Genomic DNA, 25,204 nt, shown 5'->3' with positions numbered 1-25,204 from the left:
GCTGCAGGTGGATTTCCATGGTTTATGCAGATATGTGGTCTCTCAAGCAGACGAGGCTTATTTCCCCCCGACCGATGCCCCGCGAGACCGACCCATGGTTCGTCTACAAGCTAGCCGCCTTCGTCTCCCTGGGCGCGCTGCTGTTTGGCTATGACCAGGGCGTTATGGGGATGATTGTCGCCGATCAGCGATGGAACGACTTGATGCGGCCTGCTAATTCTTGTATGTTTGGCACACTTCCCGGGTATTGGTGTTGGTGCTAATTTGGCAGTGGTCACCGGTGCTGTGGTGTCCATGTATGACATTGGCTGCTTCGCTGGTGCCATGTCCACCGGCGCTCTGGCCGATTTATATGGCCGCGAGAGACTGCTTGCGCTGGCTAGTATTGTCTGTATTATCGGCGCTGCGATCCAGGCTGGCTCGTATACAATCCCGCAGATCGTACGTGTTTACGGCGTGTTTACGGCATCTTCAAATATCATGGACTCATAAAATAAGTAGATCATCGGGCGCATCATCCTCGGACTCGGGGTCGGCGGTTGTGCAGCTGGAGTGCCGCTGTACCAATCCGAAATTGCCCCTTCGACGCTCCGGGGTCGTCTGATCGGCATCGAGCAGATGATACTCTGCACTGGCGAGCTAATCGCGTTCTGGCTCGACTACTGGCTCAGTCTCCTCTCGACGCCGAACTGGTGGCGTATTGCCCTCGCAGTACAAATTCTCCCAGCTTTGGTACTGGGTCTAGGCTGCTGCAGATGGGTCTTGCCTAGTCCCCGTTGGCTGGTTGCGCAGGGGAGGAATGAGTGCGCGCACGAGGTTCTGGTTCGCCTTCATGGACAAGAAACCGCCGAAACAGGACTCAAGCAGATACAGGAGACGATCAGGCTGGAGCGGCATATCAAAGTGTCCTGGATTGGGATGTTGAAGAGCCCGATTCTGAAACTGACTGTGCTGGGATGCGGGATTCAGAGCTTCCAGCAAATCACCGGTACAAATTCGATCTTATACTACGCCGTAAGTGCTGGCCTGTCTCTATTTGACCGAGACTAACATTGTACAGCCATCGCTGTTCCAAAAGGGAGGCATCACAGACCCCAAATCCGCGAATCTCGCTACGGGAGGTGTAGGAATAGCCCTTTTTCTGAGCTCCTGGATCCCCATTTTCTACTTCGACCGACTCGGCCGCAAGACCTGGCTCCAGATCGGCACGGTCGGCATGATGCTATCTATGCTTGGAATCGCCGGACTGCAGCAACAGGCAGAGCAGCACCCTGGATCTGATGGGAACTATATCATAATCCTGTTTCCGTACCTGTTTTACATCTTCTTCAACGTTAGCTGGGGCGTTGCAGCATGGACATACCCATCCGAAATCTTCCCGCTATCGATGCGCGCAAAAGGGAACGCGCTCGCCACTTCGGCAAACTGGGCTTCTTGCTACGTTGTCGCCCAAGTATCGCCTGTGCTGGGCGATGTCATTGGCTGGGGTTTATACGTTGTCTATGCATTGATATGTGTAGCGGCGTTTGCCTTTGTTCGTTTTGCTCTTGGTACGTTGACCCTCTTGGTTGTGTTCGTTGCTAACTGGGTTATAGTTGAAACAAAAGACAGGTCTCTGGAGGATATGAATGAGCTTTTTGGACTGGAGAGTTATTTCTCCACGGGTGACGGCGCCAAGGACGATCAGGTTGGCTTGCTTGAGGGTGAGCAGTCACTGGCCGATGGGGAGTGATGTCAACCAATCTATCCCTGCCAATTTGGCATACACTTCTAGTTTGAGGATCAGGCTATGCTTACGGCAGACATGGCCTGTAATAATGCGGATTCAACCAACCCAATAGCTGGTATGGTCTGTCGGCACCGACTCGACATGAAATCAACTCCGCCCGCTACCTCGTCGATATCCCCTCATTACACCAGACCAATCTGGTCGGTGAACATGGATGCTCGGATGTCATCTGTACGAGGGCGGGCTGGCTGAGATGCGGCCTAGGCTTAATGTGGATGATCCGCGATTGTCTTCTGTATAACGGGCCTCAGATCTAGGATCAATAATTCTGAATATCACCTTGCTATTCAGTGGGACATGCATAACTTAACTACAACCCATCTCACCACTACTCGGTCATATATCGTCGACTTGACTAATCAAACCCGCTCAAACCAGATCTTCTCCCCCTTAAGCATCATCTCTCCATCAAACTCAACCCCAACCCTATCAACAACACCACCAACGGAAACTCCAAATTCCGCTCTCGTAGCCTGATGCATCCCCTCCAGGCCAAGCACAAGCGCCCAATACCCCCCGGTGAGATGGAAAAAATCAAACGTCAGCTCATCCGGCAGAGCGACAAGATCCTCGAACGACCCGCACAGTCGCACGCCTGTCCATTTCGCGGGGTTTCGGAGCGGTTCTGCGCGCTCGGGACAGGTTGAGGATATGTTTAGGGTTGGATAGGCTGGGTGTGCGTATCGACCGGTGTAGGAGGCGCTGTCCAGCGGAGCCGGAATGAGCTCTGCGATGGATGGCAGATCAGGGTATAGTTTGTCGAATGTCTCATTTGTGAGTTGGAATTGACGAATTTGGTTGTCGATTCTGCGTGCCACTTAATTAGCATAACCACTCCTCCAAGTCCTTCTACTAGGTACGTAGTAGAAAGGGGGACAGGTGAGAATACATACGTCCCAACCCAATCAAACCTCCTCCCTTCTTCAACTCCAAGCAGGTTATCAACCAGCTCAAACCCCAAAACCTGCGCCGCCCCATTCATCCCCTCCATATAATTCCCTAGCATCGCCACCCCAAACCCGCTTCCGGGAAGTAGTACTACTAACGCCCCATACCCGTCCTGCGCCCCGCCATGCTGCAGAATCGTCTCCCCGCGGTAATTCTGAATCACCCAGCCGAGCCCATAAAGGTCCGGCGCGCTGAAGGGGGCTGTTGTAACGCGGGTGCCGATGGTATGTGCGCTGAAGAGCGCCTCGTATCCCGCGTGCGAAAGTGGCGGGGAGCGGCGAGTAAGGAGGGCGCGCATCCATTTTGCGTAGGAGGTTGCGGAGGTGAGGATGTTTCCTGCGCCTGTGATGGCTGGGTTGTAGGTGCGGTTTGTTGGGTAAAGGTTTCCTTTTCTTTTCTCAGTGTCGTCCTCTGTAGCTGTATCTGTATCTGTATCTGTATCTGTATCTGTATCTGTATCTGTGTCGTAGTAGTATCCCTGTGCAACGTCTAGATTCCTGTCAAGTGCTGCTTGCAGGTCGAACCCTGTATCGGTCATCCCGAGTGGGTGCCAGATATTCGTCTGGAGGAACTCCTCAAATGACGAGCCGGTTACAGTTTCAATTAGATGCGCCGCGGTGATATACAGCAGGTTGCAGTACTGGAATTTAGTGCGGATAGGTGCTGTCAGTGGAAGATGCTGCAACCTCGCTACGATATCCTGGGCAGTGGTATTCAGCATCATGAGCATATCGTGCCGCGGGAGGCCGGAGCGGTGGCTGAGCATGTCGGTGAGGGTGATTTGCGAGGTGTAAAGCGGGTCACTGAGTGCGAATTCAGGGAGGATAGTATGGACAGGTGTATCCCACTGGATGTGAGGGTAGTTGTCGTTATCGTCGACAAGCAGGGAGAGTGCAGCAGCCGTGTGTGCCTTTGTGGTGCTGCCTGCGAAGAAGAGCGTTTCGGGGGTGACGGGGGTGGATGTGGCGATGTTGGATAGGCCGTAGCCTTTGGCAAATGTTGTGCCATTGTTTACGACGGAGATGGCGAGGCCTGGGATGTGGAAGTGCTCGAGTATCTGTTCGACTCGCTGGTTGAAGGCGTCGTTGAAGGGGCTCTCGCGGTGGGGTGGTAGAGTCTCTGAGTACTGGTATCCTAGAGGATGCTGCAGCTCAGCGAGACACAGCGGGATGGCCGCTGCTACGGCTGTAATTTCTCGGATACGCATTTGAGATGTAGTCAAGTGTTTACTGTGTTTATTCGCTGAGTTGAGTCGCGGGGTTGGCTGTTTAAGAGTTACACGATGTCGCTACGCTAGTGCTTACTTGCCGGGATCTTTCAGTGATGCCTAACTAACCCAGAACTTTGACTGGTTAATTTAAGCCATTAAATGTTCGTATATTGCTGCAGTAGGCACCACAAATCTTGAAGCACCAGGTTATGTTACTTGTATAGGGCTGTGGCGAATTAGGGCTAACATGTGCAATAAGAGCGCGACCGTTCTAGACAAATCATCCGCTGAAATCATCTTAATCATCTTGCGTATGCATACGGGGTAACAGGGCGGATAATCAAATAAAATGTCATATCCCTCTTGTATGCCTGGTTCTGTCGTCTCCTGATATCATAGTGCTGTCACTCCGTGGATGAGCCAGCATGACATCACCCACTGAAGCTATATAAACCGCGCCACCACGAAACTCATCAACGTTAATTCGTTCAGATAACTCTTGCCTACTCTAATACACTCTACATTCGACTCTAAAAACACCAAGACTACGTCAAAATGACCTCTCCACACCGCGGCGGCAACCTCTCCGACATGGCCCCCACAGGGACAACCATGCCCAACGACGCCGGCAAAATGAACACAATCCCATCCGTCCCGCGCCCCGAACAGCGCTCCGAAGATTCCGACTTCTCATACCAAGGCACGGGGCAGCCCTCGACGGCCTTTGCGGCAGACAACGCGACCGACATGCCGCGGAGCACCAGGGACATGGGCTTCACCGGCGAGGCGATCACAGGCACGGGGAATACATTCCCGGCGCAGGGCGAGAACGCGGGGAACGAGCTTGGAGCGAATTGGCCGGGAGCGAAGGGGTCGACGAGGGGGTTGAAACATGCGAATAAGAATCGGGGGGAGTTTGATACGATGGGCGGGCCGGATGATGAGAGCGTGGAGGATGTTGGGGAGCATGCGCAGAGGAATTATTAGTGACTGTATTAACAATATTTATGTAACATAACATCTACTGATGCTGTTGGATATCTGGAGAGAATTGATACGAGCGATAAGGTTGTATACGAGGGCCTGCAGGGGTTACCGCGAAGGGCGTGGTGTGAGTCACAAGCCTTATATAGCTTCGTTCAACCTCTGCACATCATTCGTATTTTGTCTATTATTCGTATCCTCGAAATCCTCATCAACAGTTATAGTGTCTAAATATAGTTTAAGATGCCTGACTACCATCTCATCGGGACATACACTCGCTACTCCAGTCTGTCCTCTGTATGTCCCCTCCATACACAAGTGCACCAACTCACAGCAGCAGGCTGGACTGCCCGCGTCGAGACAGTCCTCGAGTACTTTGAGATCCCATATACATCCAAAATGCTTACTTTCGACGAGGTACCGTACTACACTGCGCTACCCTGAGCCAGCCTATCCAATTCTAACAGCACGACTAGATCAAAACCAACACCCCCAGCGGCCTCGTCCCAGTACTCCACTCAGCCTCGCTGTCCATAACAGTAACAGACTCCCTCTCCATCCTCGAATTCCTATCCGAGCAGAACCCGCAACTTTCGCTATGGCCGCGCGACCCGGCCCTGCGCGCGCTCGCCCGCAGCGCGACCGCCGAAATGCACTCCGGGTTCCCGACTCTGCGAAACACGTTTCACACGAACTTTATCGCGCGGTATGAGGGGCTGGCGACTGTTTCTGCGGGCGCGAGGCAGGAGATTCAGCGGGTGTTGCGGATTTGGGATGAGGCGCGGAGGATGACTAGAGAGAGACTGGGACTGGGACTGGGACTGGGACCGGGGCATGGGGGTAAGGGTAAGGGTGCTGAAGATGAAGATGAAGATGAAGGGTTTCTGTTTGGCGGGTTTAGTATCGCCGATGCTTTCTATTGGCCTGTTTTATGGATATGCCTGCGATTCCTTGGTTGGTGTTTATTTTTGTACTGGGAGTTGTTGTTGCACTGATGTTGATCGCAGCGCTTTCGCACGTATAACCTGCCGCTTGACGATGCGAGTCCCGAAGTGCTGAAGTGGATGGAGAAGATGTGGAATGATCCGAAACTGAAGAAGCTTGTGCATGGGTACTATCGACAGGCTGAGAAGCCGGAGACCCGTATTGAGAAATACGAGAACATCTTTGGCGGCGAGGGCGTGCAGGTCTCGACCTTTCCTGAGGATTGGGTGTTTACTGCGCCTCGAGCTGCGTAATATGATGGAATATGATGGACTTGGAGATGTTGCGATGTTACATGGTTTGTGCAGGGACAGGATGGTGTGACAAGGCAGTGAAGACAGCCCCTGTCAGCATTCAGCAACTTCGAGAGGATCATCAGCGTCGCAGAACACGGGGATTTTATGTAACGCCAGCCCGTGCGAGTTCTCGAACTGGCCCTCTGTGTGTGGATCTCGGTGATGACCGTGGGATCTGCAGGGGCTGCTTGAGCCTTGCAGGTTCAGTCAGTGGGGGCTAGCAGTGTCCATTGCCATTGGAATATGGGACTGGCTGAGCCTCCGAGGTGTTGGATATCAGAATACCGTAGTTAACTTCTATTTCAGTCCCTTGCTCGTGAATGACGTCTTGCTTGCTTACTCGGAAGATGCATACACGGCATGTCATCTCGTATTGTCTATAAAAAGCAGTCCATAAGCTGATGCCGGTCGCAGCCCTGCAGACTCAACTCAGATTCTCACTCAGATACGGATACAGATACGGGGAATCGTTTATACTTTCACAGCCACCTGGAATGGAGCGCGAGAACGTTGCACCCGGCACTGCAGCATCGTGTCTGCGCCGATCGCGTGTACGCGACCCGCTGCAGGGCCCAGCTGGCCAGCGGGCCAGCAGGCCTCATTCGCTGTTTCAAGTTTCAACAGGTTAGTTCCTGACGCCAAGATTGGGGGCCAGGAGTGTCGCTGATGCTTGGCTGATCGTGCAGGGAAACGAAGGATTAGACCCTCCTGCAGCCCGCCGTTCATTTCCTCAGCTTTGTTATAAAGATAGCGGTCCCTGAACAGTCAACCCTCGTCCACTCTCGCTAGACTACACAGAATTGTATATCCGTCCCTCTAATTCAATCCAATCAATTCAATCAAAATGAAGGCCATGAAGCTCGTCTCCGCCCTGTCGGCGCTCGCCCTGGTGCAGGCCCAGGAACTCGACAAGCCAGCCCTAACCGACGACCTCGACTACCTGAAGGAGGGCAACACCAACGCCCTGCCCATCCGTACCTCCACCATCTCGCAGTGGCCCGCCGGCTCCATCCCCAAGGACTGCAAGGAGCTCGCCGAGGGCGAGGACCACTCGGCCGCCGACATGGAGGTCTACGAGGTCAAGTACTCCGACTGCCACGACCCCTGGCTCTTCTGCCGCCACAAGGAGGTCGAGGTCGATATCGAAAAGGCCGCCGAGACGTTCTCGCGTGTCCCCCTGCGCATGCGCGACTGGGTCCGTCAGGTCCTGCTCTTCCCCGGTGCGAACTCGGCGTTTGCTATCGACGGTAATGTCGCTTTCTTCGGGACTACCAGTGAGAATGTCGATGTGATGCTCCATGAGACGGGGCATGGCATTGATGGCTTTGCTGCTTTTGGCGAGAATCTTAGCTGTGCGTCCCAGTATCTAATATACCAAAGTACGGAAAGATACTAACTACAACAGCAAGCGAGGGCTTCCTCGACGCCTACGGCAGCGACACCCACGTCCCCGACAACTACGCCCGCTCCAGCCAGGCCGAGAACGTCGCCCAGAACATCGTCGTCGCGGTCTACGACTCCAACGTCGAGGGCGGCTTCCCCGGCGTCCAGCCCCAGTCCGACGCCATCTCGCACCAGTACGAGTACATCAAGAAGCTCGGCGGTGATGCTCTCAAGCCCGCTGGCCCCGGGGAGATGTGCGATCGCCACCTCGAGAACTCCGAGACCGTCCAGCTTGACTCTGTTGCTGGTGGTGTCTCGTCTGCCACGCCTTCTTCGTCTGCTACGCCGTCTTCGTCGGCCACTCCTTCGTCGTCTGCTTCGGTTTCGCCCACCCCGAGCCCGTCTTCCACTCAGTCGGTTGTTTTCCGTCGGGCTTACAAGCCCAACTCTGTCTTCCGCCGCGAGTACTCGAACATTGTCCGCGACTTTGAGCCTTTTGAGTTCCGGGAGACTTTTTAAGTTTAAGGGCTGCGCTGAATTGCTGGAATTGATTAATTAGTACAGGTAGTGGGGAGTGGGTTTGGAGTGGGGTTTATTTTTCTAAGGAATAGGGGTGGAGTCATTGTTTGGATGGTGGTTTGTTGTTGCGTATAAATGCAGGACCTTCTATTCTATGGTTTCCTACGTGTATAATGAATGTAATAGACGGGATAGATGTGGTCAAGTATGTCAAAACAAATATACAAAGCCAAATATCAATATACATACAGAAGAGTCCAGCTCTTGCACTTTAAGAAGCCCTAACAAGGGCCTCGGCGTGGGTATACTTCCTTCGCACGCTCGAATTCAGACCTTTTGCCATTAGCATGATAAATCACACCTTTAATGTTCTTGTTTCGATCGGTAATGGTGCGAGTAAACCGGGCATTCCTCTCATCTCTTTGTCCGTTGGCAGTCTGGACGACCCTCCCCTTCACGTTCTGCTGCTCATAGGGCCATGACATTGTCGGGTATTCATAGTAGCTTCCCCCATTCTTGAAGAATCCCTCTTGGTTGTCGTATCTCTTTGGGAATCTTTGTTATTCTTGCGGCGGCTTCTGTCTGTGGGTTATACTCATGTTAGTTTTCTACCGGGGCCTGGATATGGTATTCCATGGGCCTTACCATCGGGGGCTCCCACTGAGATGGGTCTGAGAAGCAAATGGTATACAATGAGGCATGGCATATGGTCTCTATTGTCCAAGGAAAGGTATGAAACCTAGCAGAGAGTATACTTCAGAGATCTGAAAGACAGAACTCCCCTTTTATGATCCAACATCTTTTCGAACTTTTGGAGGGTCGAGGCTTGTGATAGGCTGCCAGGGTCTCGATCCAACAAGAAGGATAGATCTAGTTAGATGGCTTCTCCAAGCGCTTTATAAAATAGGAGCGTTTTGTTCAAGATTAGATCAGGTCTAGACAGACTTGAGACATTGCCGCGGTCAAGGTGCTTAGGCGCGGGCGGCTACGGCCTGTGGTCGTGAAGTGCAAGCCAGTCGTTTGCTGCGCGCTCCATTGTTGTTATTATTATCAGAAAATATCAAATATGAGTCGTCGAGGAGAATAGAAGATAATTTATAAGTCAAGAGTAGGCTTTTAGTGTGAGGCTATCAGCCTCGGCGGCAAGGGCGATCGCCAGACAGCCTGACGCGGCGGCAACAACTCTGTCCGTCTTATACCTACGTTCCTCTCACTGTCCATGGTCTGTCTTCTTGATATTCATCCAACTCCCCCAATATGCCTCTCCATCTCAAACTCGAAGGCCCTGTAGAGCCGTCGGAAATTGAGAAACCCTGGAATGAACCTCCAACCTCGCCCAAACCCACCATCTTAACTTCATTACGGGATAAATTTAAAGGAACTAAGAAGAGCAAGCGCCCAGATACCTATGTTAGAACAACATCATACAGTGATGACGAGTTCTTCTCTATTCTGAACGATTTCCTGCAGCCTGAGACAACCAAATCCCTGAATGAGACCGTTCAGTCTATCCTCGCCCTCCTGCCTGAGAACGCCCCCGGGTCCGGCGAAATATGGTCTGCTGGTTCTACCATGATCGAGATAGCAGAGCAGATTCCATACTCCCACCCGTCCCAGTTGAAGCTCGCTGCCCTGATTGAGGAGCTTTCCAAAACGGATAAATTTCTCAGCAAGTGGCCTGATGATATGGTAAAGCAAAACCTCGTTAAATGACCCTTTCAAACCTATTTCGACTCTGACAATGTGATAGGGGAAAAGACACAGGTGCACTAAGCTGAGTGATGCCCTGGCAGACTCATATATGGGTATGCCGGCACTGACTGAGAACCGTAAAATGCTATAAGTACTAACTAGCTAACAGGCCCCAACGACGAAATCCCAAATGAGTGGCCAAATCTCAATGCATTCCACGCCAACATTGATGCGTGCCATATCTTCTCCGATCATCCCACAATCGCCATCTGGACAATGCGCGAAGCCTTTGAAGAGCGGCCTGAGGATGACCGGGAGTACTTTGCGGGTATGAAAGACCAGTGCGTCATCGCAGCGGCGCAGCACATTCTATGGAATGGCCAGGAGCTCTTCAGGAAGATTACCTTTATGAGCGACGTTGACGAGGATGACCTGCGGGGCTGGAGACCTGGGAAATTGTATGATGGGGATTCGAGATATACCCTCCAGCGATGGCAGTTCTGGAAGGCTGGCTTTCGTGGTGCAGCGGAGGATGAGGAGCTTGGGGATGAAGCGAGAGATGTAGCCCGTAGAGCGGAAACTTTGATGGATGTGTTTGAAACTACTATGACTTTTTGACGTTTATACTCCTTTTTTTTTTTTTGGTCAACAGGTAATCTTATTTGTCTGCATCTTACAAGCTCTATATAGTCACGGTGTTCCGATATTTCAAGCATCATATCTGTACGTTGAGAGTGCTCTTTATATTGCTGATTGTCGTATTGACGTGGCTGTATATCATAGTACTTGACTATCAACTCTGCCGCTTCAAGCTCATCCATCCTAGAGCGAGTTGGTGTATTTGTCTTGTGTATATGCTGCTTATGTATTTTTGAAGGTTTGAAAGAAGAGACTACAATTACCCGGTTTCATCGTAAAATATCAATATCAGAATCCTCTAGTAATACCTGTTTATAACAGATACTTATTCGCTGCTGACATGTGAAACAGTCCTACATAGTTAGGGTCAGGTTGGGTAAGCAGCGAAAAACCTTGGCCAAACATATACATTGACAGGTCTATACTCTATTATCAATATCATCCACTTCAAACGTCATTTCCACTGCCAACCAACTTCCGCCTCCAACCGTCCAGTCTCCCATCTCCACGCACCCAACGGCTAGCAGCAAACGGCTACAGGAGCCGACTGTGCTCTCCCATGGTCGTCTCTACCGAATAACTCAATTGACAGTTGCGTTCCCTGGGAATCAAGCAGTGGGTCCGCGATCGTCCCGAAGAAAATCAAGTCACGAGAGGACCGGGTCACCGTTCACCTGGGAGCCGGGGTTGTGCCCGCCACATAGAGAGCTTGGGAAGCTAAAGCTGGAGCTGCAGCTGCAGCCGTTGAAGCCGTCGGAGCCGACGGATCCGGTGGAGAACTCATTACTTGTCCTTGACAGGCAGACCGGGCGTGACAAGGATTGAGTGGGCATTGCAGCCGGACTAGCGTGACTGGCTGGAATAGCGAAACAGCTGTCATGGACTTGGGTTGCGGTTTCCGGAGGCAGTGGGTAGTAAATAGTATGTAATAATTGTCACAATTATCATTATCTTTCTGAATAGTGTTTATCTCCTCCCTAGTATGCCATCGCGATGCGTGAACCTTCCATCGCGTTTAATCTGGTCATGGAAATCCCTCGCCCAGCGCAGATGATACGGATCGCCTAGCTCTGTAAACAGTCTCACGGACATCTCCTGGTCCTGCAGACTCTCCGAGTGATTAAACGGCGAATACAAGTATCGCCTCTGAATCCCCGGCAGGTCCCGGTCCCATCCCTTCTCTACAGCATGGCGGGCAACAGCCACCGCCCTTGCATCAGTGGCATAGGCATCCGGCGACCCGCGAAAGATGTTGCGGGGAACCTGGTCTAGAAGGAGGATAAGGGCGAGGGCGCCCTCGCCGTTAGCGAGATCCATCCAGCCATCCAGACGGCCATTCTTGGCGTCGATGTAGGAGGGCTCGAGGTTCTTGCGCACGTATGCGTCGTCGGCTGGGCCGCCGTACCAGAAAGGCTTTTGCTGCAGGTAGTCGGGGGAGGACTTTGGGCTGAACCAGAAGTCGAGGATCTGGGTGTATGATTTTCCGGCAGAGGAAGACATGGTCCTCTTGAGCATTTCCGTGGGATTGTAGAGAGGGAGACGGGGGAGAAGAGCAATGGGGGGTAGATGGGAGATGAGGGAGGGGCACGTGAAATGGTGACGTCATGCATGGGGAGAACGCATGTTCAGTAGACTACAAGACAATGCCATTGAGGATACTATGCTATGGTGATGCTATCGATTGTGGGATACTATAGACTTGTCCACACGTGTTGTGTCTTGTCCAGGCTCGAGACCAGGCTCGGGACACGAGCCTTCAGCCACTATGATATCTGTTAGCCACGCTAGCCATCGACGCGCCACCAGATCTCCGATATCAAGCGTACTTTTATGCACAGAGCGAGTCATTTCGGTGGGGTTGAAGTACTGAACCATCCCTTCGCTTATAGAAAATCTGACCGACTTTGAGCGCTGTTTTGTGGCAGCTTGCGGCAGGTTGTCGATTGTGGGAAGGGTCGCCAGTTCGCTGACAGCCCTTTCTGGGAATGACGGAGGCAGCGAGTGCGGGATTGAGTGACTCTCTCTCAGAGGCAGCTTGGGTTCTCGCTTTGACTCTGCGTCATTTCCCTGAACTGCACTGGGGGGACGCTGTTGACGTTCAAGATTCATCGGAGGGAGCAGCATTGCGAAGGAGTGACGCAGCTGGATAAAGGTAATTTATATCAACGTTGCATAGAAAGCCTAACAGGACGGAAGATACGTTACTTTATAGTATGGCAAGCTGGTATGCTTCTGCCCAGTCGCAGCCGGCAAAGCTCCCTGGTCTCCGACGCGCATACAACGGTTGGTTGTTCCGATGCCTGAACCATGGCATACCCATCCAGATCCTCTCTTTTATATCTCTCCAACTCTGGAACAAGTTTGGCACCTGGAGTCATCTCCTATGTAATGCAGCCAATGATACGCACTGGTTGCAGACCCCAGAAGGTTCCAGTCCCCCAAACTACAGCTGTGGGCGTTGTCCATAACATACTTTTCAGATCGAACAAAAACCTTCTGTCCCGGACCCAGGAATGGACCTGTGATCGGGAGTAGGCTCCCTGCCAGACAGAGATAGGGTTGGGCTGTCTGGATCTAGGTTCCTCCCAATCTTGTTGAAGGCACCTTTTCAGTCATAGGAGGGGTTCTAATTACGACATTTCCCAGAATTAAACATTCTTGACTTTATCTCGGCTATAAATTTGTCTACTTTCCTCCCCGGTGCCGCTATCTTTCTATACACACGACCGCGAATGATGACAACCTCTTGATCAAAATCAGTCCCAACGCACCCAGAAACAACATGGTGGTACGGCGAGCACCTGCTCCTCTTGGTTTAAACACCCCGCAAAACCACGACTTCCCAGCCCAGCCCCCTATCGACTTCGAGCAGGCCTTCCAGGCTGCGCCTTCCTCGTCTGGCACTCCCTGGGGCCCATCGAACCCTCAAATCGTGGCCTCGCCGCTCGACATCGGTGGCTCCGCCGGCTTGCCAACGCCGACGGTGCCCCAGAGCGCCATTCCACCCAACAACATGCAAATGCAACACAGCTTCATGCCAAATGGCCCCATCCCAGGCGTGGATGTGCCGTACGATATGCTTGCCGATGTGACTATGGCGCACAATCTCATGCCAAACGTGGTTATGCCGCACGATCTCACGCTGGATGGGAATATGCCGCACAATATTCTGCCAGATGCACCTATGATTCCCGATTCCCAGATGTGCGGCCTCCCGAGTGTACAGGGTCCAACGGGAATACCGATGTTGCCAGACGAGTCGAACAACCACCACCACCACCAACAGGCCGGCGTAGACTGGCCCTCGGACTGCCCGGACAGCAGCGGCCTGAGCAGAGAACAGTCGTTCGACACCCTCGACAGCAACCACCCAGGCAGCGCACACTCTTGCGGGACCATGCAAGCGTCACCGATGGGGTACACCAGTCCGATGCAGATGCAAATCCACTCTCCATATCCACCAGGTCTATACCCGATGCCCCCGCGACCTGACAGCGGCCGCGTGAATCGGAACCATCGCAAAAGAAGCAACCGGATCACACCGGCCCAAAACGGCCGCCGGGCTTCAGCGCCAGAGATGGTGTTACGCACACCACAAGCCATGGACGAGATCGAAAAGGAGCTCGAAAAGGAGCGGCGCAATGAGACGCGGCGCGCCTCACACAACGTCGTCGAGAAGCGGTACCGGAATAACCTCAATCTCAAGTACCGCATGCTTGAGCTCGCTATCCAGGGGTCGGTATGTGCCTTCCCCGGGGGTTCTTGTCCAGATTCGACGGGTAAAACGCACGGGGAAATCGCACCTAACGTCAAAGACACGGACGTTGCTGAACAGCTGGGAAAGAAGAATGGAAAGTACTCAAAATCCAAGGCGGAGATTATCATGGCTGCAGTTGATCGGCTGCAGCAAATGGTGGACGAGAACCATATGTTGAAGGTGAAGCTGGCTATGTACGAGGCTTCTCCTGCTGCAGACTCGCAGCAGCCGACTGGTGAGGCTGACGGTGTACACGGTGATGACGGCGACGGTGGAGACGCCGGCAAGGATGTACAGTGTGGTGGGAAGGACGTTAAGACGGAGGCTTGATGCAGGTTCTTTGGTCTTACCAGCCTGTTATCCAGATCTACTCCACCCTTTTTCTTTCTTTTTTCACTAACTTTTCCACGCTCACTAAATTGGACCTAGGGCGTGCTGCACTGTGTGTATTTCATGCTATTCTCTCTTTTGGACTTGGTTGTAGGGTCAGATGTTCATTAGAACGTGATCTTATGGTATTGTAATGAGAACATCTGTTAGTCCCTGCGAAAGTCTGTCTGTGGCATTCTTATCACTATCTTTGGACCACTGTCTCCGGGTTGCTGCGTTTCCTGTTGGCGTTTACACTCCCTGTGTCCATCTCAAGAGAAAGACTAGCTAGAATATGAGCCCCCATCGGCGACGATGGATGTAAATAGAGTTGTGACGTGTAGGTCTCCCATCTTGTACTTCGTAGTTATGACAGTATTTAATCGTCAACAGTATCGCAGTGGTGACGGCAAGACCTTGCAAGCAGAATGGAGTGCAGTTTACAGTTCGCCTGTCAATCTCCGAGGAAGATTCTACGGATTCGATGAATACGACATAGAGTATAGACATTCCGTACCATGGATAATCGATCGATCTTCGATCTCGCCGATCTAGCCGATCTGGCCGATCGACCTGATTTACGTAGTTAGATTTACGTAGTTGATCTTGTGAGAGGATGGGATTGAGATCTAGATCGCTCCTGAGAGAGAGATCGAGATTAATCGACTTAGGGTTTTCACTTTTCAGATCTACTTAGTTTCGGCCGCGCGTCGCTTCTTTAACTTTTCTCTACGGATTCATACTCCGATTTGAAAAGTCAGTTTTTTTTTTTCTGATTCTCGTGATTGCCTTCTGGTTTTTAACTTTGCAGCTCTCGTGATCTTTCTAACTCTACTAACTCTACTAACTCTACGCGTACTGGACCCAGCTAAAAGAGGGAGTGATTGAGACTGGACCTTGTTCTGCGAATACCTAAACTATCGGGGAAAACCTATAAAGCCTATATATATATACCAAGGCGAGAGAATGACTGGCAGACGGGAGTCGGGTATGTTATGTTTCGGAATTTCAACGACCCGTCAACTTGTCGGTGTTCATATCCGCTGTCAGTTCCAAATCTTACACAGTCGTGTATTCCAAGTTCGTAGTAACTTGTCCTTTAGTGTGAGGGTAGCAACTAATGACTTATGCAAATCTGTTCATAGGCCGTCTTGATCAGCCTGCGTTCTCAATAATTAACTATCCTGGCCGTCGTGTCCACAGGCTATCTGGACTCAGAGGACGAACTTACAGAACCATATAGTTAGATTACAAGTATTAATATATAATTGTAACCCTAATAATCCTAATCTTTTATTATAAACTAGATCTCTCATCTCTCACCTCCAGTAACACTTTAAAACCGTAACCACCATAATAAAGGTAGTTGATAGGTTCTCGCAGATATATTACAATAATAACATTACAATACAGCTAAGTTAGAGTTATCGTGAGTTTAATTGCGCCAATGCTCACTCCAACTCGAGCAACCAATTATAAGACCCCGGCTGAGCTGTAACCACCTGTCCAAAGCATTATCCCAGTCATACTAGTCAGCCCGTACCTCCCAACAATCGTAGTCTGTGAAGCAGGATACCCGTTTATGAAGCTGATAATCGCCTTGGTTGTTGTTGCGCTGCATCACGGGCTTCGCAGTAACGAAAGCGGCAAATATAAATGCACCTCCAGTCTACAATTATAGACTCTTGTCTCTCTTACTCCGATAGATCTAGAAAGGATTTGGTGTTATACAGGACAAAACGTATATATTTACTGCATGTGACTATGGTTTGATCCCCATATTCTAGTTAATTGTAAATAGACGCCTATGTATTCAGAGAACCATAATAAAACAAAGCCAACTGACTCGCTCCTACTGCTGTTTAATCAACCACCACCCAGCAGCCACAATGCCCGACCCCCAAAGCACCGTCAGAATCCACGAGCCGACGCGATCCCCCGTCGAAATCTTTTGCAGCACCGTGTCGTCATCATCCCCCGTATCCAAATACTTCTCGTCCGCATCCGGGTTCGTCTCAATCGTCTTCGTCTCCGCACTACTCAGCAGCATCAGATTCGCCGTAATCCCACCCAGCGCCGCCTGCTGCACCTCCAGCCCCTTAATCCCATCCCACTTGGCGCCCCACCAGCGCGAGCCGCACAGGTTCTTCATACCCTCGGACTCGCCGACGCACGAGGTGCCGATTGCCACGGCCGAGCTCTGCATTTTGGACTCGACCTGCGGCCGCAGCTCCGGCACGAGGTTCGCGGCCATGGCCATCCACTGCGCTGACCAGCCCTTGAAGTTGAGCATGTTGCGGTCGCAGGTTTGTCTGGGCTCGCATGCGTATTCGGAGAAGACTTTGTGGTCGTATTGCTTCGGGAAGAAGTCGGTGGTTAGTCGGCCGAGCAGGCCTTCTGCGCGCTTGCGCCATTTGGCGTCTTCGGTCTGGTTGTTGTTAGTTCGGCTGTTGGTAGAAATGAGAGAAGATAGAATAGATGAGAGGGCCCTACGTAGTTGTACATGTAAGCGGCACCGGCAAGGTATGTGCCGTAGTTGTAGGACCATTGCATGTCGCCGCTGTCCCTGCAGTTGTTGTCGCCCGAGGTGGAATCGGCAACGAACCAATTCCGCTTCGGCGTGATGAGCGGCGAGTCCTCGGACCAGTCCCAGATCTTCTCGGCCGCTTCGATATAAGTGTCGTTGCGGGTGAACCGGCCCAGCCGCGCGGCGAGCTGGAAGAGTCCGCCGTTGGAGATGGAGTTGCGCAGCGTGTAGCCGGCCTGCCAGGGGTGGATTTGCCAGGTGATGCCACCATCGCACTCGTCTGTGTCCCAGCGGCCGATCTGCATGGTGAAGACGGCGCGGGCCAGGGAAGTCCACGTAGGCTTGCCCTCGATCTCTGGGAAACCAGTCTCGGAGGCGGTGATGGCAGCGAGACCCCAGAACATTTGGTCATCGTTACCCTGGACGAGTTTAGTTGGGTCTGGTCTGCCTATGAGATAGTTCTCAGGGATATAGAGATATTCTCACCAGCCATTGACTGTAGTTGGAGTCAAAGTAGTTGTAGTTCTCGCCGGCCTGGAACATCAGGTCGTGCGAGACGACATCATTGTGCTTATCGTAGCCAGACACATGCCAGAATTGCATCATGGTCATGAACATCGCACCGGCGACATACCAGGTGTCGGTCAGCTTGCCGGGAATGCCTTCAGTCTGGTTCTGCAGGTAGAACTCCCACATTGGCTCGGTGATGGTCACGCCAGCCTCCGTGAGCGAGTCTGCGCATGGTTCAGCGAGGGTGCGATACAACAAGACGGAACACACAGCCACATACCAATAGAAGTAGGGTCGATCTGGATAACTGATAGGGCGAGCTGGCCCTGGAGCAGCAACACCAGGGCGGCCCCACTGAGGGACAGCACAGAGCCCCAGCGCATGTTTCTCGTGAGCACTGAGCACTAAGCAGAAATAATAATCGGGCGAGAGCGGCGCAGAGCTGGGGAAGCAAGATGCTGGACGGGCTCGTTTTGGGGTGAGGTTTAAGAGAAATTCCCACCTGATCCGGCCAAGTGCCAGCACGCAGACCCCTATAAAGCAGCTAAAGATAGCCCGCAAATCAGGCCCTGCAAAATGCACAAATGCCCCTTGCCCAGCATGCGCCAAGCCAGGCGCAGCTCTGGGCTTGCGGTTCTGTCCAACAGGAGGGGTCCATTCTTCAATGATTCTGCACAAATGGAGTCCAGCCAAGGCCAGACCATTCACAGTCCGGTCTAGTGTGTTCCAAAGTTCCCCCTTGTTTAATTGCAGTCGTGCGCAGAAAGGGGTCTTAGTCATCAGGCTGCAGCGTTTGCAGAACGGTCCCGTGACCTCCGTCGCTTCCGCCGATGCAGCAAGCATGCTTGGCAGCTGCCTGAGGATGCCTGAGGCCGCCATGGGTCAGGCATCCGCCATGGGCTAGGTCTATCGCATATCAAGTTCTCAATTAATCCGGTAATCAAGCGTCATGGACGTTAAAATCGGGAACGAATAGGCCCTCGCACTTCTCCCTGTACAGACAGACTGAAAGAGGGTAAGAGCCTGTCAACAAAGTAACAGATCGGTACAAACAGGATCTGCATCAGGTCTCCTAGAATAGACCTTCGCCCAAGACAAGGCAGGCCACTGACAGTCACTTGTGACGTTTCCATCGCCATTGCAGAACATTCCAACAGTCTTGTTTGACTTCCCCGAGACATGCCTTCCATGGGATCCCCCAGTTCTTTGTTCCCTTGCCCGCCACATAGCTCGTATCCAATATTATTCACCTCCCTACTGGGCACTTTCTTGGATTTCCACTGTTAAGGTTTATTGGTGATACTCCATCTCCTTTCAAACCTGCCCAGAGGAGTTTGCATCTCGCACGGAGCGAACCTTGAGTCAAGGAGAGGGAGAGTGGCCGTCGTCCTTTGTCCTCTTGGCGATTGCACACCAGTTCATTCTTTGTCTCGGGCGCTGTCGATCCATGGTAAATTTAATATCTTTGGTACAAAGAAATCACTCTGATCCAATCATAAAAAAACTGACAGAAATAAATCACCCTAGCATGTAGCTGTGTATAGACAAAGACCATCGCCAGCCAAGAAGATCTGGGAAGACGCAGGTTCTGCAGCTTTCCCCAGCCTGTAAACAACTCGGCTAAACATCATTGTCGAGTCGGGCACTCAATGAACCATGGGTAGGGACTCGGGCGTTTGAAGATTGAATTGAAAAGGGGAGCAGTGTCCCCCTACAAGTTGAGCGTTCAGATATATGCCTCTTATTTTCCTTTTATATATCTACATATATATTACACGCAATGTCGTACTTCGCACCGGAGTCCACGCCTAGCTATAGTGTTGGTTGCAAGCCAGCAGCATATGCTGCTGAAATGCTGGATAGAGCGCAGGTACCCAACATGCTTTGGGGATGGTGGGCTGTTGGCTTGGTTGGTAGGCATTATGGCTTTCCTGCAAGTAAACCATTCCCGGAGTTTAAATATTTGGACATCATTCTTACTGTTGGATAGGAAGTTGAACTAGCTGTTCCTGACGCCAAATTTGATGCTGCTGTGGCTGCTCTTGAATCGGCCAGAATTCCTCAATGCACCGACCCGGCTTGTCCCGAGCTACAAACAGATAAGGAGTCGAGTTTGCGCGCATCGGACTATTTGGATCCGGCCACGGGTGAGCATCTCATCAGCCGTGAGGTGGCGGCGCGGCTGTCTGGAAAAAACAGGTACCATATGGTTTCCCAGCGGCATTTCCATCTTCAGCACAAGTGGAGCTATTACACAGTCCTCCGGTTATACACCAAATCCAGCATCCTCTGGTGGCTGCCAGAGATCGCCCTCGGACCCGTTGCTGATGAGAGCTTCATACTATCCAATGATATCAACCTACCACCTGGACCATCAGACAGGGGATCGAGTACGGGCCCATGGACCGAGCTTTACCCAATCAAGTCTCTAAGACCAGCAAAGCTCTACGAGGTATGTAGTTTCCAGCTGATACTGCCGGCTTAGGCTTACCGTTATTAGGCCTTGGTGTTACTCTGCTGTCTCTACTGGAATAGCCTGGATGAAGTTGACTCATCCTTTGAGAATATGTCCCAGTCTCTATATGAGTCATTTGAAGATCCAGCTTATACCAAAATCTGCGCCAACATCAGACCAGAGTTTAAGCCTGTTTGGGCTGCCATGCACGGGGCCTTGGATCAAAAGAAAATCGAGGCATTACCCCCAGGAGCCAATTTCTTCGCGCTCTTGAGATTTCGCAAACGACTGCTTGCGGGTGAATTGCCCCAGAGCAAAGATCTTCCGGCTTTGCCCCGTCTTGCTGCTGACGGTAATGCTGTGACACTGCCGGAAGACCAGGGAAGGTCGACTTAGGGCTGCCTTCCCACCCATCCAGTTGGTCCTTCAATCTGTATCTTTACAACGTCATCACCGAGCCTGATGTGAATAGTTTGATCCACATCTAATTGGCGCTGGCTTAAGCTATTTTGACTTTTGACTATTTCTTTGCTTTTTCTAGCCGGAATTAGGTTGGACAGCCCTGTCTGATCTTAAATCTAAGCTTCCCTATGTGCCCAACGGGCTGTGCACTATGTACGAGGCTTGGTGGTCTGGGCATCTCCCGTATCTCAAGGCGGCGGACATGTTAATTCTCAAAGACAATATCTTCTTCCCATTGTTGCGGTTGCGCAAAATACTGCTTGTAGGTGAGTTGCGGCAGAGCCGTAACCTTCCGCCCTTGCCCGTTATCGACGGGGTTCAAGCTGCCGGAGGTAGAGAATAAGCAGCCGTTTCTTTTCTGATTTTAAGATTAGTGTTTAGGTCTTTGGGTGTTTCGGCAGTTGTGGTGGATATCTCACCGCGTAAGATCCTGAACCCTGAGCTCTATATGTATAGCATGGCCTATTATAGCTCTTGGAGGCCTCTGTCAATTTGTCTACACCAGACTGCGCCTCGGACAAGACTGCTAGCTCCGAGATCGGTGCGGAGATAAGCCGGATCAGATAAGCGACCCGAGACCCACTGCCGAACCGGGGGGATAAAGACTACTCCGCCTCTCCATATATACACCGTAAAAACTCCCCCAGTGCCAACCATGCTAAATCTCAATTGCAACCATGGCTAGTGCATTCAAAAACATCATCGTTGTCGGGGGGTCGTACGTCGGCAAGTCAACCGCCCAGGAGCTCGCAAGGGTTGTCCCCAAGACACACCGCGTCCTCCTGATCGAGCCGCATAGCCACTTCCACCACCTCTTCGCATTTGTACGAACCGCCTCAATTACACTCCTTTTTTTATCTGCTTACGCAGTTGCTAATGTAATGAACAGCCTCGGTTTGCCATCCTCCCGGGCCACGAACACAAAGCCTTCATTCCATACTCCGGCTTATTCTCCTCGATTTCTAACCCGACAAACCACACTGTCATCCAGGCCCGCGTGCTCTCCGTGCAACCCCACCACGTCAACTTGGATCGAGAATGGCACGGATCTGGCCAGATCCCATTCGAGTACCTTGTCGTCGCGACAGGGACGCGCCTGTCCGAGCCAGCGGCCATGAGAGACAACGACAAAGTCTCCTCTGTCGCATATCTCCAAAAGCATCAGGCGGACATCAAGCGCTCAAACTCGATCTTGATTGCCGGCGGCGGCGCAGTGGGCGTCCAGATGGCAACCGATATGAAGGAATACTACCCGGAAAAGGAAATCACCGTCGTGCAATCAAGGCCGTATCTCATGCCGCAGTATCATTCCAAGCTGCACGAGTTGATCAAGGAGCGTTTCGACGCCTTGGGGATCAAGTACGTGCACCCCCTCATTTCGTTTCATTCATCTCAGCAGCTCTTTCATAGTCTGAACCGACACTGACAGAGTCATCCAGATTCATCACCGGCTCGCGAATCAAAGTCCCCGAAGCTGGATTCCCATCAACCACCCCGTTCCCCGTCCACCTCACAGACGGCACCGCACTCCCCTCGAAATACGACTTTGTCATTCTGGCCACCGGCCAAACGCCAAACAATGCTCTCATCGCTGATCTTCCCACTACCACCTCGGGTGAATCCCTCCTTAACCCAGATAACGGCTTCATCCGCATCCGTCCAACCATGCAGTTCCGCGACCAGAAATACCCTCACCTCTTCGCCGTCGGGGATATCGCGGACACAGGGCTGCGCAAGGCTGCGAGACCTGGCGCCGCACAGGCAGCTACCGTGGTGAAGAATATCCAGGCGATGATTGAAGGCAGGGAACCCGTTGAGGAGTTCCCGAGGCAGCCGGCGGGTATTCACCTTACCTTGGGATCGGTATGTTTTGCTTCCTTATTTATACCCTGCGCTCTCGGTGAAGGTGGCTAACAAGTGAATATAGAAAGATAATGTTGTCTTCCGCAACCCGAACGAGGCGGAGGGCCAGACGGAGCCGACGATTATAAAGCGGGATGAGTATGTTCTTCGTCTTTCTTCCCTTTTTGTATGATATGGGATTCGGTGCTAATTATGTGTTTACTGTTTAGTGGTCGAGATGATATGGGTGTTGAGGGATGGTGGGAGAGATTAGGAGTGAGTGTGAGCGATGCGCGACAATACCATCTTTAGCCTATTTGTCACATTTTGTGAATAATTTCGTTTGTATATAGAGACTCTGCTACATTTTATATTCAATTAACTCGGATCGATACCCTGATACAGAACTTCCATTTACTTCCTGAATATTGGATATCTAAACCGCTTGCAACAACATAGGTATAGTTGCGTCTATGCCCCTAGCAGAATAACGAGATAGCACCAGGCACCGTCGGAATTACGGCAGTGGCAAGTACCCGCCAAACAGCGGCATTAGTATCGGGACCGGGATGCAGTACCGTAAACCCGTATATCCGGGCTTAGTATCTTTGGATGTGTGTGCAGTGATATCGGTCTTATAGTTAGTAGAACTTTATTAGGAAGGTGCATTATTTAACTGAATTAACCAAAGCAGGTGCGACTGGTGGGTCATGGGTAGTGCTTGCCCTGTAATAGGGCCACCACACAGGGAAAGTGCGACTTTGATATCGAACAGGAAGGTGCAATTAGGTAGGTCGGTATGGGCTAGCTCCTTGATCAAAGTTAGAAAAGCAGCCATGGCAAAAGAGGTGTCCCAGACAATGGGTTTAGTTCCATCAATGTTTTATGCTTATTTCAATACCGGTGGGGCTTGTCTCAGATGAAGTTCAACGACAAACACAAGTGACTACACTTGCACACCTACATTCGCCTGAGCTTCGATGGATACTTACACAACAGGCCCATATACAACGCCCAGCATATCAACCTCATCCCCACTCCTCCCCCAAGCGCCGACAACCCCCCAGCCATCCTCCGCCTCATACTCGACACACTCATCCGTCTCCTTACCCACGCTAACCGAGTTGCCCTGGTCCGTAGTAACAGCAATATAGAAAATCCGGGTGTGGTTGTTATACTTCCCCTGGCATAGCCGGGTCTTGGTCCAGTACTCATCGTCAGCAAGGGTGAGTTCCTGTGCTGTCCCACCTGTGCCACCATGCTTGATTGTGTCCCCATTTGACAGGGTGAGCGAGATACTGTCGACCCGGTTTTCGCCGGAGAGCGAGATGGCGCTTGTTTTGAGACCGGTTGTGGTGGGGAGGTTGGGGAGGTCGTTGAACCAGGTGCTTTTTTCCCGATCAGCTAGCTGTCCAGTATATAACTAATGGGGTTGGGAAGGCTTACCCGTGAGGACCACCGTACAAATCACTCAGCCGGAAAGAGTCCGACTTGGTCCAGCTGAAGTCGCTAGATATCGGGTTATGGTCTGAGAGGATCGATCCGTTGTTAAGGAATTTCTCATCCTCGTAGGCCCACGATGTCGCCTTGAGAGTTAGGGCTGGACTTCCACGGTAACTATGTACCAGCAGTCAGAACCGAGAATCCACACGCCCAGAGGGAGAGGGGTAAAGGTAAAGGGGAAAGGGAAATACAAAATCTTATCAACCGTCTCACAAGTCTTCACCGTTGACGGATTCTCACACTTAATGGCATCGATACCTTCCTCAGGCTGTTCGCCATCCAGAACCAACTCCACCCACGGATTCGTCATATCCTCCTGCGTCTCGAAGACCCGGATATTCTCGCCAGACGAGGTATACCGCGCGTTTGTGTCCCCGAATACAAGGACCGCGTTTCCCAGGGAATTGTTGGCGATGTAGTCCGCCACCTGCTGCAGGTTTGCGCTGCGGGCTTCGACGTCTTCATCCTCAGATCTGGACATCAGAATTAGCATACATTACATTCCATTACCGTCCAATTTATGAATGTTTAAAGAGAAAAAAAGACAAACCCAGCATCAGCATGCAAATTATAAAAATCCGCATAAACACCCTCTTCAAAACGCACCCGCATAACCGTGAACCCCTTTGGCGTGAGACAATCGGCCCCGCTCGCCTGGGAGCAAGTCTCCCACTTGACGCGCTCAAAGTCGATCCAGTCGTAGTTGGAGAGGGTATTCAGGCCCGAGCCAAAGGGGACGCCGCCCGAGGTTGCAGTGCGGTAGGCGTGGGTATCTGTTTCGTAGAGGGCGGCGTGGTAGTTGAAGTCCTACATTATTATTACTTGTTAATATATTTCCTTCTCTCTTATGCTTTTTTTTTTAAAAAAATCACTATGTCAAAATGCAGAGAGGACTACCTCCTGGACGTGGATAACGTCGTAGCCGTACTCAGCGAACCGCTCGCCGATCATTTTGGTGTTCTCGGTCTTGTCGCCTGGGACATCATTGCCGTTGATGATTTCAGGGAGGCCGGCGACGTTGAAGGAGAGGACGTTGAAGGTGCCGGAGGTAGCGGCGAGAGCTGGGCTCAGCAGGGACAAAACAGCGAGGGATCTCATCATGTCTATCCGTAGGTATTTTGTTGTCAGAGGTAAAAAAAAAAGATGGTGATGTCGGAAATATAGTCGATCGTCACGGCAGTCATATTTATAGTATGCAGTCTGCATGAGTAACGAGGGATGTGCGGACCGGCCTTTTCTCTGTTGGTGCATTGCTCCGCAACTAATGAGCTGCTAGGCTGGTTAGTTCCTGTTCGGCTGAAGAGTCGGTGCTAATTTATCCACGCGCCACGTTGG

The 25,204-nt window shown here is 51.7% G+C and overlaps 12 protein-coding genes across 12 annotated transcripts; 7 read left to right on the top strand and 5 right to left on the bottom strand.

Annotated features, from left to right (window-relative positions):
- Positions 1 to 32: 32 nt before the first annotated feature.
- Positions 33 to 1,732, top strand: ASPSYDRAFT_144483 (sugar porter family MFS transporter; the record flags this gene model as incomplete). The annotated part of the gene is made up of 5 exons (XM_040841432.1): positions 33 to 222; positions 272 to 441; positions 502 to 1,014; positions 1,061 to 1,550; positions 1,596 to 1,732. The coding sequence occupies 5 exons, from the start codon at positions 33 to 35 to the stop codon at positions 1,730 to 1,732; spliced, it is 1,500 nt and encodes a 499-aa protein (XP_040706151.1).
- A 416-nt stretch (positions 1,733 to 2,148) lies between these two features.
- ASPSYDRAFT_55232 (serine hydrolase domain-containing protein) lies at positions 2,149 to 4,717 on the bottom strand (the record flags this gene model as incomplete). The annotated part of the gene is made up of 4 exons (XM_040849002.1): positions 2,149 to 2,596; positions 2,683 to 3,856; positions 4,387 to 4,391; positions 4,644 to 4,717. The coding sequence occupies 4 exons, from the start codon at positions 4,715 to 4,717 to the stop codon at positions 2,149 to 2,151; spliced, it is 1,701 nt and encodes a 566-aa protein (XP_040706150.1).
- A 457-nt stretch (positions 4,718 to 5,174) lies between these two features.
- ASPSYDRAFT_143520 (uncharacterized protein) lies at positions 5,175 to 6,169 on the top strand (the record flags this gene model as incomplete). The annotated part of the gene is made up of 5 exons (XM_040841346.1): positions 5,175 to 5,217; positions 5,272 to 5,348; positions 5,408 to 5,656; positions 5,783 to 5,857; positions 5,939 to 6,169. The coding sequence occupies 5 exons, from the start codon at positions 5,175 to 5,177 to the stop codon at positions 6,167 to 6,169; spliced, it is 675 nt and encodes a 224-aa protein (XP_040706149.1).
- Positions 6,170 to 7,055: 886 nt separating this feature from the next.
- On the top strand, positions 7,056 to 8,113 carry ASPSYDRAFT_55229 (uncharacterized protein; the record flags this gene model as incomplete). Its single annotated transcript, XM_040849001.1, has 2 exons — positions 7,056 to 7,563; positions 7,617 to 8,113. 2 exons carry the CDS (start codon positions 7,056 to 7,058, stop codon positions 8,111 to 8,113), a joined length of 1,005 nt encoding a protein of 334 aa, XP_040706148.1.
- A 1,215-nt stretch (positions 8,114 to 9,328) lies between these two features.
- Positions 9,329 to 10,459, top strand: ASPSYDRAFT_65508 (DUF3632 domain-containing protein). The gene is made up of 3 exons (XM_040850313.1): positions 9,329 to 9,802; positions 9,864 to 9,918; positions 9,975 to 10,459. The coding sequence occupies exons 1-3, from the start codon at positions 9,371 to 9,373 to the stop codon at positions 10,421 to 10,423; spliced, it is 936 nt and encodes a 311-aa protein (XP_040706147.1). The 5' UTR covers positions 9,329 to 9,370; the 3' UTR covers positions 10,424 to 10,459.
- A 951-nt stretch (positions 10,460 to 11,410) lies between these two features.
- ASPSYDRAFT_27985 (DUF924 family protein) lies at positions 11,411 to 11,944 on the bottom strand (the record flags this gene model as incomplete). Its single annotated transcript, XM_040844463.1, has 1 exon — positions 11,411 to 11,944. The coding sequence occupies one exon, from the start codon at positions 11,942 to 11,944 to the stop codon at positions 11,411 to 11,413; it is 534 nt and encodes a 177-aa protein (XP_040706146.1).
- Positions 11,945 to 12,038: 94 nt separating this feature from the next.
- ASPSYDRAFT_638393 (uncharacterized protein) lies at positions 12,039 to 12,659 on the bottom strand. Its single transcript, XM_040850254.1, has 2 exons — positions 12,271 to 12,659; positions 12,039 to 12,207 (listed from the first exon to the last, which is right to left on the bottom strand). The coding sequence occupies exons 1-2, from the start codon at positions 12,566 to 12,568 to the stop codon at positions 12,119 to 12,121; spliced, it is 387 nt and encodes a 128-aa protein (XP_040706145.1). The 5' UTR covers positions 12,569 to 12,659; the 3' UTR covers positions 12,039 to 12,118.
- Positions 12,660 to 13,084: 425 nt separating this feature from the next.
- ASPSYDRAFT_40995 (uncharacterized protein) lies at positions 13,085 to 14,854 on the top strand. The gene has a single exon (XM_040846194.1). The coding sequence runs from the start codon at positions 13,227 to 13,229 to the stop codon at positions 14,529 to 14,531; it is 1,305 nt and encodes a 434-aa protein (XP_040706144.1). The 5' UTR covers positions 13,085 to 13,226; the 3' UTR covers positions 14,532 to 14,854.
- Positions 14,855 to 16,409: 1,555 nt separating this feature from the next.
- Positions 16,410 to 18,313, bottom strand: ASPSYDRAFT_40993 (glycoside hydrolase family 76 protein). Its single transcript, XM_040846193.1, has 4 exons — positions 17,888 to 18,313; positions 17,584 to 17,831; positions 17,068 to 17,516; positions 16,410 to 17,002 (listed from the first exon to the last, which is right to left on the bottom strand). Exons 1-4 carry the CDS (start codon positions 17,988 to 17,990, stop codon positions 16,423 to 16,425), a joined length of 1,380 nt encoding a protein of 459 aa, XP_040706143.1. The 5' UTR covers positions 17,991 to 18,313; the 3' UTR covers positions 16,410 to 16,422.
- A 1,059-nt stretch (positions 18,314 to 19,372) lies between these two features.
- Positions 19,373 to 20,884, top strand: ASPSYDRAFT_65504 (uncharacterized protein). The gene is made up of 3 exons (XM_040850310.1): positions 19,373 to 19,540; positions 19,598 to 20,059; positions 20,108 to 20,884. Exons 1-3 carry the CDS (start codon positions 19,388 to 19,390, stop codon positions 20,456 to 20,458), a joined length of 966 nt encoding a protein of 321 aa, XP_040706142.1. The 5' UTR covers positions 19,373 to 19,387; the 3' UTR covers positions 20,459 to 20,884.
- Positions 20,885 to 21,201: 317 nt separating this feature from the next.
- On the top strand, positions 21,202 to 22,678 carry ASPSYDRAFT_145974 (NAD(P)/FAD-dependent oxidoreductase; the record flags this gene model as incomplete). The annotated part of the gene is made up of 5 exons (XM_040841577.1): positions 21,202 to 21,348; positions 21,414 to 21,883; positions 21,964 to 22,387; positions 22,452 to 22,525; positions 22,597 to 22,678. The coding sequence occupies 5 exons, from the start codon at positions 21,202 to 21,204 to the stop codon at positions 22,676 to 22,678; spliced, it is 1,197 nt and encodes a 398-aa protein (XP_040706141.1).
- A 517-nt stretch (positions 22,679 to 23,195) lies between these two features.
- ASPSYDRAFT_171174 (endonuclease/exonuclease/phosphatase family protein) lies at positions 23,196 to 25,033 on the bottom strand. Its single transcript, XM_040843414.1, has 5 exons — positions 24,767 to 25,033; positions 24,420 to 24,676; positions 24,061 to 24,342; positions 23,813 to 23,983; positions 23,196 to 23,754 (listed from the first exon to the last, which is right to left on the bottom strand). The coding sequence occupies exons 1-5, from the start codon at positions 24,968 to 24,970 to the stop codon at positions 23,355 to 23,357; spliced, it is 1,314 nt and encodes a 437-aa protein (XP_040706140.1). The 5' UTR covers positions 24,971 to 25,033; the 3' UTR covers positions 23,196 to 23,354.
- Between the last annotated feature and the right edge of the window lie 171 nt (positions 25,034 to 25,204).

Source organism: Aspergillus sydowii (genome assembly GCF_001890705.1).
Source record: "Aspergillus sydowii CBS 593.65 unplaced genomic scaffold ASPSYscaffold_2, whole genome shotgun sequence".
Lineage (NCBI taxonomy): Eukaryota > Fungi > Ascomycota > Eurotiomycetes > Eurotiales > Aspergillaceae > Aspergillus > Aspergillus sydowii.
Note: the sequence above shows the minus strand (reverse complement) of the source record. Positions and strands in the feature narration are given on the sequence as shown.